The 19,998-nt window shown below is 40.9% G+C and overlaps 3 protein-coding genes across 11 annotated transcripts in view; all 3 read right to left on the bottom strand.

Moving 5' to 3' along the window:
• LOC111975575 (epidermal growth factor receptor substrate 15-like 1) overlaps positions 1–2,420 on the bottom strand; it is a 34,225-nt gene extending 31,805 nt beyond the window's left edge. For 7 of the 8 annotated variants that reach the window (XR_011481150.1, XM_024003955.2, XM_024003950.2 and 4 more), the window contains exons 1-5: positions 2,337–2,420; positions 1,178–1,219; positions 907–996; positions 327–374; positions 112–207 (exon numbers count right to left, since the gene is read on the bottom strand). Coding sequence is in view for 7 of the 8 variants with exons in the window: in XM_024003955.2 (XP_023859723.1) it covers positions 112–207; positions 327–374; positions 907–996; positions 1,178–1,219; positions 2,337–2,363 (303 nt within the window). In the remaining variant the exon portion in view is untranslated. The remainder of the gene's footprint in view (positions 1–111; positions 208–326; positions 375–906; positions 997–1,177; positions 1,220–2,336) is intronic. The other variant, XM_024003952.2, reaches the window with a different exon arrangement.
• A 2,130-nt stretch (positions 2,421–4,550) lies between these two features.
• Positions 4,551–12,310, bottom strand: LOC111975318 (UV excision repair protein RAD23 homolog B). 2 transcript variants are annotated; one of them, XM_024003529.2, is made up of 10 exons: positions 12,066–12,310; positions 10,464–10,545; positions 10,261–10,340; positions 9,609–10,006; positions 9,472–9,518; positions 9,241–9,368; positions 8,746–8,917; positions 5,479–5,708; positions 5,121–5,267; positions 4,551–4,992 (listed from the first exon to the last, which is right to left on the bottom strand). In XM_024003529.2, exons 1-10 carry the CDS (start codon positions 12,132–12,134, stop codon positions 4,879–4,881), a joined length of 1,467 nt encoding a protein of 488 aa, XP_023859297.1. In that variant the 5' UTR covers positions 12,135–12,310; the 3' UTR covers positions 4,551–4,878. The 2 variants fall into 2 exon arrangements, with proteins under 2 accessions (XP_023859297.1, XP_070303623.1); XM_070447522.1 differs by lacking the exon at positions 12,066–12,310 and adding an exon at positions 11,722–11,899.
• An 884-nt stretch (positions 12,311–13,194) lies between these two features.
• On the bottom strand, positions 13,195–17,459 carry LOC111975319 (calreticulin). Its single transcript, XM_024003530.2, has 9 exons — positions 17,265–17,459; positions 16,399–16,500; positions 15,918–16,121; positions 15,596–15,690; positions 15,286–15,495; positions 14,623–14,736; positions 14,234–14,377; positions 14,056–14,148; positions 13,195–13,908 (listed from the first exon to the last, which is right to left on the bottom strand). The coding sequence occupies exons 1-9, from the start codon at positions 17,449–17,451 to the stop codon at positions 13,699–13,701; spliced, it is 1,359 nt and encodes a 452-aa protein (XP_023859298.1). The 5' UTR covers positions 17,452–17,459; the 3' UTR covers positions 13,195–13,698.
• Positions 17,460–19,998: the final 2,539 nt, after the last annotated feature.

Here is a 19,998-nt window from a genome sequence, read left to right as displayed (position 1 = left end):
ACAGGTTTAGCAGATGTTATTGAGGGTGTAGCTAAATACTTGTGTTCCTAGCATAAATTCCCTCAACATAAAACTATCATGAAACCTGTGTGTAGTTAGAATTGTACTCACAAATTTGGGGGGAGGGATAGTGAGGTTCAAACTTGAGAGGCTGACGTCTTGTCCACTCTGCGCACAGGCCACCAACCGCAGCGCTACATAGAACCCCTATAAAAGAAGATGGGACAACGGCATTGTTTATGGGTGTACAAATAGCAGCTCAATTCCCCTCAAGGGTCCCAGTATCAAAGGCATCGCACGCATAGAGGAAATTATTCATTTTCTACCTGTTTGTCCAAGAACCCTTTCCCATCTGGGTCTGCCAAATCCCAGATCTGAGGGGAGACAAACACAAACAAGAGGATTAGGCCTAACTTAGAAAACATCAACTAAAGCCTCAATGTGCAATAATCATTAGGGAATGTGTACAAACGAAATAACAAGCAATCTGCATAAAGGTCCCAGTTAACCAGCTGAGACAGGCTGCATAAATGTGGATCAAAGCAGAGCTAGTATGACAAACAAAAGGTAACAATACAAAATCTGGGTACAAATGGAGCTGAAACAAGTGCACTCCCTAAAGGTTCTGATATATAAAAGACATTGATCTGATCAGACCAGGCAATGACGTAAGATGTGGTCATCTTTTCCAGTAGTATTCCTCTGGGGGTACTGAGGCATGCGTGCATGTATGTAAATGGTCGTATTACCCCTCGATGACATAGACACTCGAATAAACATGATTTCCTGCTGGTCACTGTCTGCTGCTTTCAGAGCAGTTTATCAGTCTAAAGTGTCAGAGACTGTTCCCTTGGGTATGCCACTACCCAAAGCTTTCAGTGGCCAGCAGCACTACACAGTACCCACCTTTCCCAAAGTGACATCAGGAAGACCCGATTTCTTCAGGAACAACGCAGCTTCCGTGGGCCCTACTCTCCCTGTGTTTCCTGGGTCCACCTTGCAAAAACCACACAGCAAATCAAACTGTTAACATGAATCTATCTACACCTCCACTATACTGTTGAATGTGTTTAGTGTTGTCTAATGCGGCCATTGAACAATAAAGAAGTTGAATTCTCCTCAATCTATGTAGATATGACTAGCCTATGTAATAACCAAACTATAAAATGTGTTTTACCTGTCTATAAAAGTTCTCGTACACAGGGTTCCCACTTGACAGCTGATTGGGAAAGGTTTTTCAGATTAGACATATCATTTCAAATAGCTGCTGGAAACCATTGTCTTAAGTCAAATAGCGTGACACACCCCACAAAACCTACTACTGACATCTGGACTTCCCCTTTAAAAATCCACTTAAGGGTTTATCACAACCAGAAGCCAGAGAGGGATTTCCTGTCCCATGTCATCAAATATTAATGTCATCTAATAGGCTTTAAATCTTTTGAGTACCTTTCGAGGAGCTCTTTAAAGCCTAATGTAACTTGTAAGATGGCAAAAAGCCTATCTTTGTCAGGGTTTAATTAGATGAAAAACTAGAAGCATCATGTAGCTAATGTGATTGAACCAAAATTGGTCCTCTGTGACTCCGGATGCAAACTCTGAGATTGTGATTCCCAAAATTGGCTGAAACAACACATAGCTTGGGTTTTGAAAAACGATCTACAAGTTAGGACGACAATACATTTCGGCATCTTACTGAAGCAAAAAAACAGCCAATGTAGCCGGCACCGTAAGCACACAACCTGATCAGTCATCATCCATCATCACATAACCACGTTATACCCTAGCCATTTGGTTTCACTACCCACTAACGTTACACACCTATCGCCTTTTAGTACATTCTTCTATAGCTACAGTGGTATTACATTAACTGTTCGTGTGACTGTGTTATTACACTAATGCTCTAATAGTCAGACCGTTCAGCTAGCTAGTATTGTTTAGCACTAACGTTACAATACGTTGGTCTTTCCTGGTTGCATAACTCTAGCGCCTTTGTCTTGTGTCAAAATGTAAATGTTAATAAAAAATTCATAGAATTATATTTCATCTAACGATCATTAGCTAGCTAGCTAGCTAACTTGTTCATTTTGCAAGCAAGCTAGCGGTAGCTAGCCCACTAGCCAGCTGGCTAGTCTACGGTACTATCTACAAGCTTATCGTTACTGATAAGGCCTTGTCCCATCCAGCTAATACTAGTAGCAAGCTAGCTAAACACCCCCTTCTTTCTTTCAAATTAGATTAAAAGCACACCACTAAAAACTGCAGCTCATTCATCGGCATGCACAACAGCTTGACTGAATGTCCTCCGCATATTTAATTAATTCCTGTTACATTACCTGGGTGAGAGATGTGAGTGCAGCCATCTTCCCTGTTGCTGCGGGAACGCACACAGTACACCCTCCAGCTCGTAGACAACACCACCTCCTAGTGGACACGCTTGCGACGTGCAAGGTCTTGATGAATGACGTGCATTAATTGACATGACAGTCTCATTCAATGTGTGGAAATTGTCATATTGTTTCCAGATACAAGGCCTTTTGTAATCAATGACACCATTTTAAAGCTCTGTAAAGCTATTTATTTGACATAACGCTGAAATAATAACCTTAAATAAACCTTCAAATGGTGCATTTAAGTCTAAAACCCTTTTGCTTTATTGTAGTTTCAAAGAAAAAAACGAAAAGTTAGATGCTGAAATCTTCACTCCTGTGGTTCCACAGCATGCCATAGCTCGGCTAGACCCTCTGTTATAAACTCATGCAATTAACCAACCCTACATATCTCAGAGCAACAGTCTTCACATTAAAGTGCTTCATTTTGCAAAAGCAGAAATTAACTCCATGTACAGTCAGAAACTCTGCTGGGTCAATCTTTCCCATCTACACACAAGAGAACAATAAAAAGCCAAGGCCAGTTTTGTGGGATGTTTACTTGTTTTCTTTTGGCTTATAGCACTTCCAGAACTTACCTTCACTCTAGCACCTTTTATGAGATGGGTGTTTACTTTTGATAGGCAACATAAATCCTATGGCACTCATCTATGCAACAAACAAAAAAAGACATATTGACTGACGATAGACCTTTGAAAGCTGTACATGACTTTGCACAAACAAACAATTACTCTTCKACAAAATGAGACAAACCACGAAAGAGTAATAACATGGATAAAAAACTTGCAGCATGATTTCTTTTGATATAATACATTAAGGATCAGGGGCAATCAAAACACATACAGAAAAGTGTCCAGAGAGAACAGAATCTTGTTATATGCTTAAAGTGATTCTAAAATAATATTAAGGACATGGCTCAATTGACTTTCAGCTTCAARTAGCCTTCAACTGTTGAGCAATGATATCGAAAAAACAACAACTATGTGGCTAAAACTTCCTTTTGTAAAATCATTTGGTACCTTACAGTGAAACTACACTGGGGCACATCTGGAACCAAATCCAGTATTCCCTACCATGTCTCATTTTACAGTGTTATAATATTTTWATACGATGACACATCAATCACAGAACATCCTTCTCTTTTACAAAGAAATGTTCCCTTTGTAACAGTCAAATGAAGTGACAAAGCAACTCTCCAACATTAATATGACACTTCATTGGCAAAATATCCCAGTTCCCTTTGTCTGAAGAAGACAAACATATTGGAAAGGTTGGACAGTAATGATCAGCTGAGAGAAATAAGAAGCTTTGTGGAGACAAATAATAAAACAACGGAGTGGCTGCAGATTCTAGACCCCTCTTCCCAACAGCTAAAGTTCCCGAAGCTTCTGCATATGTGCGAAATTCTCTACTTTATGTGCAGTCTCTGCTCTACTCATAGAGAACAGGCTACCCTCTGCTCTGGTGAATGGGGCTMTATTAATAAAGTTAGATCAAAGCTGAATCAATGTCTGCAACATCACATAATGATAGTATTCTACATAACAGGACCAAATATAATAGCACGTTACTGTAAGACAAAAAACACCTAATTTCGTATGAGATTTTAAGATGATTGTGTGAAGGGTCGGATTTTTCTCTCATGTGGCCAAAACACAAGTGTGCGCCACTAGGCATAATACTTGCTTTGATTGAAACTAAGCACCATCTGCTCTAAAATTCAATCACTGTACATAATTCAAAACAACACTGTAGGCTATTTCTAAACAACACTGTATAAGAATATCTAAATGCATATCCCCATGAAACTGATTGAGATCACAAGGTTGGTATGCAGATGCTGCATGGGCATTTCACCGGTAAAAATTAAAGAATTATCATTCACGATTGACAGTGAGAAATGTGAAGGGGGGTTCTGTATTAGAAGAGCAGAGACTGTGAGTAGAGTAGAGAATCCCACACATGCYCAGAAGCTTCGGGACCTTTAGCTGTCAGAAAGGATGGTCGAGAAATGTCGGATTCGCAGCCTCGGCCTAAAAAACAAACAACACATTTGAGTTCCATGGCCATTTAGCTGGTTTTGTCATTTTATCACAGGACACTCAAATATATTTTCCCAGGAGACGAGGCTCACATAACAAATATGAATCAACCAGCTAATGTATGTTCGGGGTTTTATTTGCGAGGGGTTGAAAAGCAATATATGGTGAGGGCAAGCTGCCACTGTAACTCTATAGATGGACACGGCACAAGGAGCAGTAATAGCAGCAGTGAGAGAGAGAGAGAGCCCACGGAGATCTAACACTCAGAATGGAGAAGGCCTAGCTCACAGTAACAACACATCACGTCTTTGTCCAATGAAAAGCATCCTGGAAGACCAGTCACTTTGGGTAACCTTTTCCACTCCTTCCTTCAAAAGCACATTCTGGAGCACTATTACTCATTCTCTAGCCCTCCATTCTTCCCGTTCATGCCAACGCAGGCACGTTCACTCGTCATCAAATGTTTGTTGGAGCAGAAAATTGGCAGCTAGATTCTCATTCTTCTCACATGCGAAATATGCTTGAATGACAAGTCCCTCTGGAAATCCCAAGGCTTTTAACTGTAATGAAAACACATTGGCAACAGTCAGCTCAGAAACACATAACCAATAACACACAGGGAGCTTACCAATAGATAAGGTAATATTTAATGAGTTAAATCATAATTAGTAACCATAAATACTCCTACCCTCTCGATAGCCTCCTTCTCTTGTGGGGTGACCTGGATGTAGTTAGTCTGTGGCGCCCCCTGGGCCTCAGCTCCTTCCTCTACCATCTCTCCTCCTTGAGGCTCATTCAGCATCTGCACAAACCTCTCCTGGTGCCGGGTAATTTGCTGCAAAGAAAGAACATCTCCCTACTAACCCTTACAAATACAAATAGGATTTCCTTTTTAGTAGACTAAAACAAAACAGAATCTAAACGACAGAATATCCCCAGCCTTCCATCAGTCCAGCTTGTGTCTGGAAAGCCAAGCTGATAAGCATGGCTACGTGGATGGAGAGAGACAGCATGCAGACACTGGGATGTCCGGTCTCCCCACTAACCTGCAGCAACTGGGGGTTATCTCTGCCCAGCTGCTGGAGCAGGGCAGGAAGAAGAGCTGGGTTCTGCTGGATGATCTGTCTCATCTGCTGGAATTGTGGCTGGTTCCTCAGGAACTCCAGAGGGTTCCCACCCCCAGTACCTCCACCAGTAAGCCCACCAGTAAGCCCACCAGTTAGCCCACCAGTCAGCCCACCAGACGAGYGGGGCTGCTGGGTTGAAGACACTGCGCCTGTTGCAAAACAAGAATGGGCACAAAGTTCAAAAACTTCTATGAAACAGAGTACTGAGCTGACAGCAGGCACTGGCCTGCCCATTAGGAAGGATTACACAGTGCTGCATTTTCCAAACTAAACTGACCAAGACACACCTCCAACAACACATAACACCACACATAATTCTGCCTAAAAACAATGAAAACGTATATATGGAGCCTTCAGAAAGTATTCATACCCCTTGACTTATTTCCCCCAAAATTGTGTTATAGCCTGAATTCAAAATGGAGTACTTTTTGTTTTACCCATCTATGCATAATACCCCATAATGACAAAGTAAAAACATATTTTTAGACATTTTTGCATATGCATTGAAAATGAAATAGAGAAATATCTAACTTTGCATAYGTATTCAAACCCCTGAGTCAATACGTTGTAGAATTACCTTTGGCAGCGATTAAAACTGTGAGTTTTTCMAGGTAAGTCTCTAAGCGCTTTCCACACCTAGATTGTGAAACATTTGCCCATTATTATTTTCAAAATTCTTCAAGCTCTGTCAAATTGGTTGTTGATCATTGCTAGACAACCATTTTCAGGTCTTGCCATAGATTTTCGAGTAGATTTAAATAAAAACTCGGCAACTCAGGAACATTCACTTTATTATCGGTAAGCAACTCCAATGTAGATTTGGCCTTGTGTTTTAGGTTATTATGCTGCTGAAAGATGCATTCAACTCCCAGTGTATGGTGGAAAGCGGACCGAACCAGGTTTTCCTCTAGGATTTTACATGTGCTTAGCTCCATTCCATTTATTTTTTATCCTGAAAAAGTCCCTAGTCCTTAACGATTACAAGCATACCCATAACATGATGCAGCCACCACTATGCTCTAAAATATGGAGCGGCTACTCAGCAATGTGTTGTATTGGATTTGCCCCAAACAAAACACTTATTCAGGACAAAATGTTAATTGCTTAGCCACATTTCTTGCAGTATTACTTTAGTGCCTTGTTTTGTAATATTTTGGATGTTTTGTAATATTTATGTAGTGTACAATCTTCCTTCTTTTTACTCTGTCAATTAGGTTAGCATTGTGGAGTAACTACAATGTTTTCGATCCATCCTCAGTTTTCTCCTATCACAGCCATTAAACTGTTTTAAAGTCACCATTGGCCTCGTGGTGAAATCCCTGAGTGTTTTCCTTCCTCTCCGGCAACTGAGTTAGGAAGGACACCTGTAACTTTGTAGTGACTGGGTGTATTGATACACCATCCAAAGTGTAATTAATAACTTCACGATGCTCAAAGGGATATTCAATGTCTGCTTTAAAAAAYAAATACCTATAGGTGCCCTTCTTTGCAAGGCATTGGAAAACCTCCCTGGTCTTTGTGGTTGAATCTGTGTTTGAAATTCGATTGAGAGACCTTAAAGATAATGTGTGGGCTACAAAAATGAAGTAGTCATTCAAAAATCATGTTAAACACTATTATTGCACACAGAGTGAGTCCATCCAACTTATTTTGTGACTTATTAAGCACATTTTTACTCCTGAGCTTATTTAGGTATGCCATAACAAAGGGGATAAATACTTATTGACTCAAGCCATTTCAACTTTTCATTTGTAATTAATTAGTACTTTTTTTTCCTACCCCTTTTTCTCTCCAATTTTGTGGTATCCAATTGGTAGTTACAGTCCTGTCTCATCGCTGCAACTCCCGTACGGACTCGGGACAGGCAAAGGTCGAAAGCCATGCGTCCTCCGAAACACAACCCAACCAAGCCGCACTGCTTCTTGACACAATGTCCACTTAACCCGGAAGCCAGCCGCACCAATGTGTCGGAGGAAAAACTGTACACTGTACAGACCTTGTCAGCGGGCACTGTACCCGGCCCAGCACAGGAGTCMCTAGACTAGACTAACAGTGAAATGCTTACTTGTAGCCTACAAACTGGAGACCATATTCATGAAAATGTTATGGGACAGACCTTTTTTTATTTTTWTTWTTTTTTWWTTTTTTTACATCATGCACGTCTCCGATCAAATAGTCTAAATGGTGCCCTATCAAATAYAAAGTGTGTTTTGATTTGAACATTACTTTGCATGGTAGCCCTTTCCTGCAGTCAATGACCAAAAGCGCCCTCTTTGGTCTCATGGGTGGAATATTATTCATATTTTTCATAATTATATTATTAATAAATAATTATTGAATTTTACGACAAAAGTTTTGTTATATTTCAGTCTTCTGTGATGTATATTTAGTGTAATATCGGGATGCAAACTCAAAATGTAATACATGTCAACTCTATATCTGACATGGTACAGGTGTCTTCTTTTTTTAAGCCCATAACCATGTGTGTGAGGTGTATACTTTGGGTTTCAAAGTCGATTTGTTTAAGACTACCAAGAAACACTCTGTGTGACCCTGATTTAGCCCCCTGCAGTAAAAGGTTAACAAACACCACATCCTAAAAACAGATCAGGTCAAAATAAAATGGACAATATGGAATAAAATTAAGCTATTCACAACTGCTGTCCGAGAGTTTCACTCCCTGGGATAAATTGCAACGAATCAGTCATTTCAATTGTAGGCCTATTCGTCAATTTTTGACGAGCTGATCATAGCGAAGAAAATACTTCTGCGTTTCCCGCTGTGTAAACACATTGATTCTGATTGCAAATAGGTGCAAAATAACTCCTGATAAACTTGGGTAGATGATATGCAGATCTTAAATAGACAAAATGATTGGTTTTAATTAAGCCTTGATCAGGAATCAGGACTAGGCTAAATAAAGTAAATGCAACTGCCTGTTTTACAAATGGTACGACACGGATGAGCTTTCATAAAATTGCAATGCGGGCCGCAATGCAAGCTCGTAGGCTACATTATTCTAGTTTGCGGGGAAAGGAGGGCGTCAACTTTTTTGTATCGCCTAAGGCGGCAGAACAGCTAGGACACGGGCCTGGCATTGTGTATCCAGAGAAATGATTGGTTGGTATGAGAGCGACATAGGCCTGGTAAAAGAACAACAGAAGAGTGGGGGGGTGGGGGTCTCACTGGTGGCTGCTGGTGGGGGCTGGGCTATATCTGTGGCTGGAGCAGAGGCTGGAGCAGAGGCTGGGGCAGGACCTGGGGCAGGACCTGGGGCAGGACCTGGGGCAGTGGGATTGGCCAGAGTTGTGCGTTGGAGCGCTTCCACTGGCGGAAGGTCAGCCTCGGACGGAATCCCCTGGAGGATGTGGAGAGAAGAATTTATGATCCCTCAGGAAAATGAAATAATACTAATGAAGTGCATTTATATTGCTCTTTTGCAAGTGATCAAAGAGCTTCTCATTGGAAGGGACATAGATAAACACACCGTGAACTGTGTACAGCTTTGGGACTGAAAATCCTTTTGTATTATGTGTGCATACTGCTGTCAGATTGTCAGTAGAGTCTGGCACTGAGTTTTCGGATGGAAAATAATGTGATGTAACGTTGGAATTGTCTCCACTGCTTCCAGGAAATAATACACTAATTTACCATTAAATCACTGATAGGATAGAAATTCACCATTAGCAGGTACTCCACGGCTCTGTCTGGGTTGTTGTAACTGGCTCGCAGCGCTGCAATAACCTGCTCCCTTTCATATCCCATAGACATGATTTCAGACACCAGATTCTCATACGCTTGTCCTGTCACTGGCTCGCAGCGAGAGAGGGGAATAGGATACAGGGTCATAAATCAACGGGAAGACGAAGCATGATATTGTGACGTGAAAGATTAGACTAGACTCTTCATTACCCAGTATTGATGCTGCTTCTTCCAAGAGACTTAAGTCATCAACAAGGCTGTTGAGAGAAAAAGCATTGATTAAAACAGACACATTTATTAACAAAAAATATGGTAGCCATCCAAAATATGTTATCATATGTCAATACCTAGAGGAGGAGAGGGCTGGCGTTGTGGCGAGGGGCAGTTCGGGGTGCTCCCCGTGACGCTTGTCCTCTGAGGGTGAGACAGGGACGGGGCATGCTGCTGCGGCAGGAGCTGGGGCTGCACTGGCCCCCAGAGCTTCAGGGGGAATAGAAGCAGGGGCTGGTGCAGGGGATGGGGGTGTGGAGGGCTCCACTGATTTTGTGGGGTTTGAGGCAGGGGCGGGTGTGGGTGTGGGTGTAGGGGAGAGGGTTGAGATCTCCATGGTGGCAGGAGAAGTAGAACAGGTAATGTCTGACAGGGACAGCCCAGAAACAACAGGAGGTGCAGGGGCGGGAGCAGGGCTGGAGGCTGGGGCTGGGGTTGCCTGAGGAGAAATCTGTGGAGGAGCTGGAGGTTTGGGCTGTAGAGAGACAACAAAAAGGACTGCCCAGAGATGACCACAGTGACTACAAACAACTATCTCATCTTTAGATAATACAAATGATAAACTCCTGCTTCTACTATCATTAACACTGTAATGACAGTATTATTATCACAATAATGGCTGTCTTGTTTGTCCTTTATTAAAGTTTACTAAAAAAGGAATCATTTCCATATTGTCCTCACATATGAATGGTTACCAAACAATTCATTAAAACAGTGTTGAAATCTTACCTTTGTAACCATGACAACCACAAAGTTTTTCTCATCAATTTTGTAGTCTTTTAAAGGTATGTCATCATTCAAGATTTTGCCTATAATAACCCAACAAGAAGAACCTGTTAAATTAAATATATAGGCTACAACATTCCAGATGTGTTGGATTGATATTCAAAATGACTCCAACAATGCAGTTAGAGATAAGATGCCTCTCTTACCTGCATAGATGAGCTTTTGCCCTGCGGCTGGATAGCCAACCTTCCCTTTCTCAACCTCAATCTTTTCCTTCAGGGCTTTTACCTGCCAATAACAGAATGACAGAATGACAAGCTGTTAAACAGGACAAGAGATAGAGCCAATTTAGTTGTATCTCAATGGGCAGGACATTCTTATCATCTCTCCTGAACCTAACATGGTGACACATGATATGTCTCATCTCAGTCATAAAGCAGAATCCTTGAGCATTATGGGATTTGGAGTGAAAAACTGTAATTCACATTCAGTCATTACTTCACCTTGTTGCGAGTGCTTCGAGGAAGTACACAGATACATTTATAGACCGATGCATTTCAATCGATCTACATTCCCTTATGTGATACACCATTAATGTATTTTTAAAGTTGACACGCACTACACACGTTAATGATACAGTAATAAGCGTTCCCGTTTTAAAACGGAGCTGTAGAGTTGCTAACCACAGTGTTGTTGCCAGTAATGTAATCTACCTGTCAGTCAATCAGCGATATAGGCCTAGAGAAWGAGTTTGTAAAACAGATACCATAGCTTGTGCACAGTCATACTTAAGGCCTTTAGTGGGCACTTTCAGTACTACTATTTACATCTAAAGGTTACACTAAYGTCCCGTGTACCCTCGGGGTATGCAGGCTTTTGTTCAAGACCTGTGCTACTGCTAACACACCCGATTAAACAAATGAGGGTCTTGCTAATCAGGTGTATGTAGCTACACCTTTTTACCAGGTGAGTTGACAGGGAAAGCATTCTATTTGACAGCAGTACTATAGCAGAACGCAACTCTTAAGGTAGAACCCTAGAGGTTACTGCTATGTGAGGTATTCTGGTAGTTGCCTTCTAAAGGGGAAACATCACCTGTAAATTAAGCCAGGTATATAGAGCAGATGAACATGCAAAGCAGACTATGTGTTGACACTAGAAAAGTATTGAAAACAGCAATCAGTCATAATATTGTGTAATTATCTTCTTTTTTTTAATAATAAATTGTAATAATCGATAGCCCGCTAATTGGGTATGGCGTTATTTCTATAGAGACAATTAATAGTTGTAATGTAGATGATATCAAATGCATATTTTTATTCATTATTACTATCATTATTATTCTAATATTATTAGTCTACTCATTTTKATTTACTGTTATTGCTAGAGGGGGGTAATTTAACAGCCTCTATTATACAAAACACAAATTCGATGTAGGCCTAAAGTGTATAAACAAATACACACCTTTGTCATAACAAATGTACATAACGCCCCCCTCCACCCGATTCCTACAGTCCAGAAAAAGGGGTACACGAGTGCGCCTCCGTGGTACCTATACCAGGCTCGTGAAATCTTGCGTCGTCATTCATGAGGATACAGCCAAGTAATCTCTCAAGCGCAACAAAAATCGCGATTTGACACCAACACCCAACAGTTACAATGTGACATGAACAATGTAAACATTATATAAAATAGCACCCCCCTCTCCTGATTAGATCGCATTGGCCAAGGCCCTGGTTGCTCCTAGCCCCTCTCCCCCGGCCTCAAGCGTATTTACCAGTCACTAACTTCCACTACTCAGTACTCACCGTTAGTTCTGGATCTATTTCAATTTTAAACGTTTGCTGCTGAAGAGTCTTCAACGTTATGGACAACATCTTCAAGACGATTCCCGATAATTGCCAGGTGCTTCTATAACCGTGTTCACACCCGTTTCTGTACTGTTGCTTTTTCCACAGTAGCCTACCTAGTTCTGTGACTCAGCTATCTCGCTGTATTGGTTGTGTTGTAGTGTAGTCAGACGCCATCTACTTGCGGCCTGAGACAAGACATACTGCTAGGGGCTAGGGGGTATACTGTACCTCGTGGATCTAAATTCTACCCATCGATGGCACGTGCATGTGATGGTTTAGCCAATATCAAATGCCGTATAGTCCCACCTCTTAAAACAAAATGACTTAGTAAATTATTTTGGGGGATTTAAAAGAGCATTTAAAACATGACTGAGAAATAGTCATTCATAAAAAGTATCAGTCAAGGAATTGTAAACTTAGAATGGAAACAGAGTTTTATATATATATATATATCTTGAGTAATGTCAAAAATTGCATGCATTTAAGTATCCGTGTATGGATTGTCCCAGAATACAATTTAGGCGAAAAGGCCCATCGCCTTCGGAGTGTCCTCAGGATGGGAAAACACACTAAAGCATGGTCAAGAGTGTCTCTACTCATGTAAAGGTTTTGCTACTGTGTCAACTCTATTTGCCTTAGTAGTATCTCGGCCTTCAGGTAAATGTCCAGATCAGCATCACAAGATACGTTTAGAGATATCCACTTTGATACTGTTTGACAGCGTGTCTACGGTAGGTCTTCAACCCCATTTTAGAAATGCTAAGACCAACCCATATCACAAAATCAGGAGCAATCTAACTTTTCTAGAAATACTTACAGTATTATTGAAAGAAAAAGCTTCATTTATTTACTGAAACTCAAAGACAGTGTGCCATGGGGACAGTCACATGTATAAAAACAAAAATAAAAAAAGTCACAGTTTAGATCCTTAAGTCTCATACAGTCATCTCTGCAGCTGCCATACAACTAAAGCCAGGCCTGTGGGGCAACACGTACAATACAGAGCATGGGAATGGTGGACATACAGAGGATGATTGTGGGAATAAATTAAACGGATGTTAATGATAATAATAATGTATAGTACTGCATAAAAATAAATCTTTTTTTTTTTTTTAAGTATAAAGAAACGACAACTGATATGCCCCTAATTTGTTTCCCAACATAYACAACATCTGGTAAGATTGATGACAAATATGGGGAAATAATCATTTTCTTGACACTGAAGGGATGAACTGATGGTAGCTGATGATAAAAGCAAGGGAGCCGGTGGCAGCAGCACCTAGAGCAACTGTAGGACACATGGACATGATAGACCACATTCTGAACAAAGGGGAAAATACCTTAAATTAAACTGACGGAAACTAAACTTAAACCCAGTTCTTCAACCCTAAACTCTTTKAAAAAAAAGTGAACCTCTAAAAAAGGCAAACATTGCCTGCCCCTGCCCCTTTCCCACCCCTACACCTGAAAAATAGGTTTTCACAGGAGTGCCAAGTCCATAGGGTATTACTCAATGTGATGATGCACAGCAGTCACTCCATTGGCGAGGAGATAGGGCAGGACAGACACGTCCTCTATCCGGTTTCATTTACAACTCGTCCTTGTCCTTCTTGGGATCTTCCCCTTCCTCCTCTTCCGTTGGGCTGTCATCGTCCTCCTCCTCTGGCTCCTCCTCTGGCTCATCCTCATCTTCATCTTCATCCCCCTCATCATCAGCAGTGTCCTTCTTACTCTTCTCCTCTTCTCTCGCTTTCCTCTCCTCCTCCTCCTGTGCATTCTTCATTTTCTTTTCTGGTTCCTGTTTTGCAAAGGAAAATGGGTCATTAAGAGACAGAGTGCTGTGGGACTGGTGTATTTTTGTCTTAAATTTGAAAATGAATATCAAACTGAACTCATACTAACCTATGAAAAACAGAAACTTATTATGAAAATAACAAAATCCTACCTTTGTAGCTCCCCATGTCTCGTTTCCAAACTCCTCAGCCTCTTTAATATCATCACCGATCAGGAAGTTGTCAAAGATGGTGCCAGACTTCACCTATAAAGAGACACAACTTTAACATCAAGCCCATAATTACCCTTCACCAACAACATTCACATTCATTGTCTGAGGTCTAACATACCTGCCACAGGTCCAGACCCAACACTCCAATGTTGTCAAACTTGTAGATGGCGGCATCGGCTGTGTACTCAGGGTTATCGATCTCAGGGTGCACCCAGGCACCTTTGTAGTCAGGGTTGTCAATCTGCTTTGCCTTCCACTCTCCCTGTAAATATAAGGCCAGATATAAGACTACCTGTGGTACACTAGCTGTATAATGCAGATTTAAAATCATGGAAGGAAAACACTATGATAACTTATTAATAAGAATTAAACTATTTTTAAGTATATGCTATGCATACATGAGTATTCTAGAATGTATTAACATAAAAAGTTTTATAAGCATTTATAACTCATTCATGAAAGTTATATTTAAGTGTTATCAGCAACTGGTACAAACTCAGTCTGTACCTGGTACTCTGGGTTGGGGATCATAGGAGGCTCCCACTCGCCATCCATGTCCACATCCCAGTCATCAGGGATCTTAGCATCAGGGTCAGGGATGTTCTCGGGCTTCTCCCAGTCCTAGTGAGAAAGTTCAATATTAGTTACAACTTGGTCAGTGACAGAACTAAACAATGTGCTTTGGACAAAAGAGATCACTCCTGAAACTAAACCGGACCAAATAGAGCTCATGCTCATTGGCCTTAGTCCATTTACTATTAAATGCAGGAAGAAACACCATTTGTTAAACACAATGGGTCCATACTGTGGCAAAATCAAATGTGATACCTATCAACTCGTTATAGACTGTGCTGATTCCATTTTGTGGCCTTTATGTAAGAGTAACTAGCCTTGGGGGAACTTTGGGATCATCTGTCCATTTTACAAAGTGGATTGATTAAACTGTGTTTTCTGACTAGATGCACTGGGCTGAATAGCGAAACAGTACTGCCTGGACACCAATGGGAAAAAAAATAGCCACCTCTTCATTACTTTGTCATTCCCAGTAGCAGTACCTCTCCTTATATGTTACTGTAGACTTTGCATAACATTTCTCAAACCTGATTCTGATAGGACTTATATCCATGCTGGCTTATGTTCGATCAAATCTCTTCATTCAAAGAGGCTCACCTCTGGCTTGGTGTCGGTAGGGTCATCGATTTTGGCCCTGTCGTCCCAGTCCTCTGGCTTCTTGGCCTCAGGGTCCTTGACAGTCTTTGGGGGCAAAATGTCCCAGTCCTCCTCCAGAGTGCCTGACTCCACCTTCTCATTGTTGATCTTCACCTCGTATGTCTGGTCCGGGTTCAGGATCAGAGTGTACAGATGTGTCAGCTCGTCATCCTGAAAAGACAAAAGGAGAGAACAGCAGGGGTTAGAGGTAAGGCCTGGCAGGTAATATGCAGTAAAGGAATGCAATGCTGAGGAATTTAAAATGGCATACCTTGCATTTGATTTCTTTCTTGATGAGGTGGTTCTTGCCTTTGTAGTTGAAGATGACATGCACCTTCTTGGTGCTGTAGCCACAGATGTCAGGCCCTGTGGGATGGATGGGTAAAGAACTTAATCTATTGATTGCTAGGTCAATAAAATACAGAATCTACCAGTAAAATCCAGGCATTTCTAAAAATGTCTCACTGAATYAATGTCTCTGCTAAATMACTCAAATGTAAATGACCGAGGGTCACGAAAATAACAGAGAGGGATTCATCYCTGACTAAAAGTCACTCAGTCAGAAAAACTAGTGGTGCTCTGCACACACTCACCAAACATGATGTAATACTGCGAGTCCCCGTGCATAGCTGCCTGGTCTAGGTCTGCTGGAAAGATTTTGACATATCCACCCCCACAGTCAATCTTCTGCTCGTGTTTGACAGTGAACTGGACCACCAGAGACTTTCCCTCGTTGCTGAAGGGTTCAAAGCGGCTGGAGAGAGCATAGAAACGGGCATCCTGGCTGGTCTGGAGACCTGTAAGACAGGTAAGAAGATGCATTAGCATCAGTAGGTTTAATTGAACCCAGGTATAGGAGGTGAGTGATGCATAGTGATACTGTACTGTGTGTCATGTGGATTACATTTTGATTAGGGTTGACCAGAGAATACATTTAGAACAATCCACAATCTAAGGAGCCATTTGCAACCATTTGGCATATGCAAACTCAGACTTAGTGAAGGATCTGGCAAAATCTCCATATTGAAACATCTTGCCYTGATCAAACTACAATATTTTCCCCATTCAGCTCACCTTTATCCGCCTCAGCGTCACCATAAAACTTCCCAGCAGTCAGTTTCCACTCGCCATAGTCTGTCTTGTGCTCTGATACAAGCCACCGACTCTTCCATGCATCTGAAAACAACATTTACAATCTGATTAGTCAGGATCTAGGAAAGTCTCTCGAGTGGCGCAGCGGTCTAAGGCACTGCATCTCAGTGCTAGAGGAGTCACTACAGGCCCTGGTTCGTTCCCGGGCTGTACCACAACTGGCCGTGATCAGAGTCCCATAGGGTGGCGCACAATTGGCCCAGCATCGTCCGGGTTAGGGGAGGGTTTGGCCAGGGTAGGCCGTCATTGTAAATAAGATTTGGTTTTTAACTGACTTGCCTAGTTAAATAAAGATCACGAATAAATACTGCAGGCTGTCAAAGAAGCCAAGTGAAATAACTTCTTATGATCAGATCAGTGCACTGCTGAATCTTATACTTTGAGAAAAAAAATGTATTTTTATTTCCCTTTGATACTATTACAAAATGTATTTTTCTAAATAAAAAAAAGGTGTGTCTTCTACACAGTGATCAGTGTAAAAAGGCTGACCATAATGATATTTTATGATATCCATTCACTTTAAAGATGCAGTCATTTAAAATGGACCTGGCGAACAGGGTGTAGAGCTCATGTTCCACATTACAGAAAAGTTGTTTCAACAATAGAAATGACATAATGGAGTCCATAGTCTGGATATTGACTATTCCACGTGTAAAGAACATAGATGGTTGTTTAAAATATCAAATTGACCTAGAAAAGAGGTACGGTATGGGCCCTTGATCCCCAAACCATTATCTATCATATAGAAACATTTTAGGAATGATCAGAAAAACAAAAGGCACATTTACCTCCATCCTGAAATTGTTCTTTGAAGTATACAGTAGCGTCAATGGTGACAGCTACCGATGCAAAAACTGCTAATATTGCCACTGCGACCCTCATGCTTTCACCGTCCCGCTGTACAGGTAAACTGTGTGTGTTGCTTTTCACTGAAAGTCGGTTATAAACGCTGAAGGAAACAGGTAATATGATCATTTCTAACTCCCTATTCCTGCACAGATGGCCGTGGCTCATTGGACGAGATCTTGTCCAATGAAATGAGACCACGATTTATCTTTCGGAAGTGCTCGGATTACACATCGGCTCGAGGCCGAAGTAGTCCCTCACCACAGGTCTGGCATCAGATTGCCCAATCCCAAATCTGACGCTGACCCTGGACCAGCGGTTAGAGGCAACTTCCAAAACTCCTCCACATCGAAGAGCGAGCCATATTTGAAATTATTTCTCTGAAATTGCGAGGAGCAATGATAGTGGACAGAAAATATTGTTTTATMTTGTGGAAATTTGTAAGATTGTGGATGAACATTAATTTATTTTTGGAACCAAGTGTGATTATTCAAATGTGTATTATGTCCAAATGTTTCCCTAAAATCCTAATAAAATACAATTTTCCACACCGCAATAAAGTAAATTGAACGTCATACACCCTTGCTCAAGGTTGACACACACACCCCGAAATCATGTAACACAATAAAGGCTTTCTTGGTGACTAACCATAAAACTCAGACGTCATGACTTCAATTGCACATTGAAGATAATTTTCAATGATATTGAGTTTTTATATTGTAACGCTCTCCTCGCCTCCTTCTTAAACCCATTGGATGAGAAAGTCAGAGGTCTAACCTTCTCCTCTAATMGGGTTTGAGAAGGAGGCGAGGAGAAAGGACGCACGCAATTTATGAAGAAGAAAACCTTTTTCTTATTTTTTTAATCTGATTTGGAAAACTATTTAGAGTCTTTAAAACGTATACAAAACAAAATGTCCAAAAAATGTATTCGCTATATGTCTGTATTTGAATTGATATAATGTGGATTCGTTGTATTTTTTAATTTTTTATTCTCATTTCTTTGTGGAATCCCTCTGGCTGTTATGTTTATGTTTTGCATGTTACTGTTAATAAAAATATATTTAAAAAAAATCATAAACTGGCTTTTCTCAAAGATTAKGTTTTCCATGCAGGCTTCCGTAGAATGTGTCAACGCGTACAGATGATCCATTATTTTGACCAGATACTCTAGGGGCCGCTCTAACAATGAAAATAAATGTATTTTTAAAAAAAAATGGAAGGCAGTCGGGAGGAGGCAAGATCAGGTGGGACCAATCCAGCCAAGGAGAGGGAKGATACGCGCACAACAGTTTCCACAGGCACAACAGTTTCCACAGTCACAAAGTCAACATTGGCTAGGCCTGTCGTAAAAATTAATGAAAACAAAAATGTGMTTTTTGGTTTTGATTTAAGGTTAGGTATAAGTTTAGCACTGTGGTTAATTTTAGGTTTAAAATCAAATTTTAAGAAGAGAAACGATGGAAATAGGCGGGTTTATGACTTTATGGCTGTGGTAACTAGTGACGACCAGGCCCAACTCCGATGTAAAGTGTTATTTCTCAAAGTTGCCTGGATGTCATGTGTCCTACTTATATCAGTGCACTCGTAACAACCCAATCATTACGAAACTTATATTCGATCAAATAAGCCACACTTAGGAAATAATACATTCCATGTTTTATTAACCAAATTCGACACTCATACGAAAAACGCCACCTGCTGGAGAAGACAGATTTTGGGTCCAACTATCCCTCTGATAAACCACGACTCGTCCCATGGGTATGAGGGTCGCTGTTTACGGTGACGTTGGACACAGTGTAATTGCTACAAGGTTTAATCTCAAAACGGAATCTAATCAGGTGGATACATTGTAACTGTACGCAATTGTGTACGTGTTGTAGTCTACATGACTTTGCAAAGCAGGAGTCTCTAGCTGACCAGTGTACTGTACATTTAGGCTTCTTAGTAGGTCTAAACAGCTAATTTACTGGATTTTTTTTAAACTGCCATGATAAGCATAGCTTTGCTGTTTCCAAAATTCTCGATTCATGCATTTATTATATGATCAAAACGACAAACAACAACTAAAATGATTAGCAGACAAAATGTATTATTGAATAGTTCGCTAGTAGAACCAGGTAACATACACTTTACGTATATACAGTTGAAGTCGGAAGTTTACATACACCTTAGCCAAATACATTTAAACTCAGTTTTTCAGAATTACTGACATTTAATCCTAGTAAGAATTCCATTCACTGTCTTAGGTCAGTAAGGATCACCACTTTACTTTAAGAATGTGAAATGTCAGAATAATAGTAGAGACAATTATTTATTTCAGCTTTTATTTCTTTCATCACATTCCCAGTGGGTCAGAGGTTTACATACACTCAATTAGTATTTGGTCGCATTGCCTTTAAATTGTTTAACTTGGGTCAAACGTTTTGGGTTTCCTTCCACAAGCTTCCCACAATAATTTGGGTGAATWTTGGCCCATTCCTCCTGACAGAGCTGGTGTAACTGAGTCAGGTTTGTAGGCCTCCTTGCTCACACATGCTTTTTCAGTTCTGCCCACAAATTTTCTATTGGATTGAGGTCAGGGCTTTGTGATGGCCACTCCAATACCTTGACTTTGTTGTCCTTAAGCCATTTTGCCACAACTTTGGAAGTTTGCTTGGGGTCATTGTCCATTTGG

This window comes from Salvelinus sp. IW2-2015, linkage group LG16 (assembly GCF_002910315.2).
Source record: "Salvelinus sp. IW2-2015 linkage group LG16, ASM291031v2, whole genome shotgun sequence".
Classification (NCBI taxonomy): domain Eukaryota; kingdom Metazoa; phylum Chordata; class Actinopteri; order Salmoniformes; family Salmonidae; genus Salvelinus; species Salvelinus sp. IW2-2015.
Note: the sequence above shows the minus strand (reverse complement) of the source record. Positions and strands in the feature narration are given on the sequence as shown.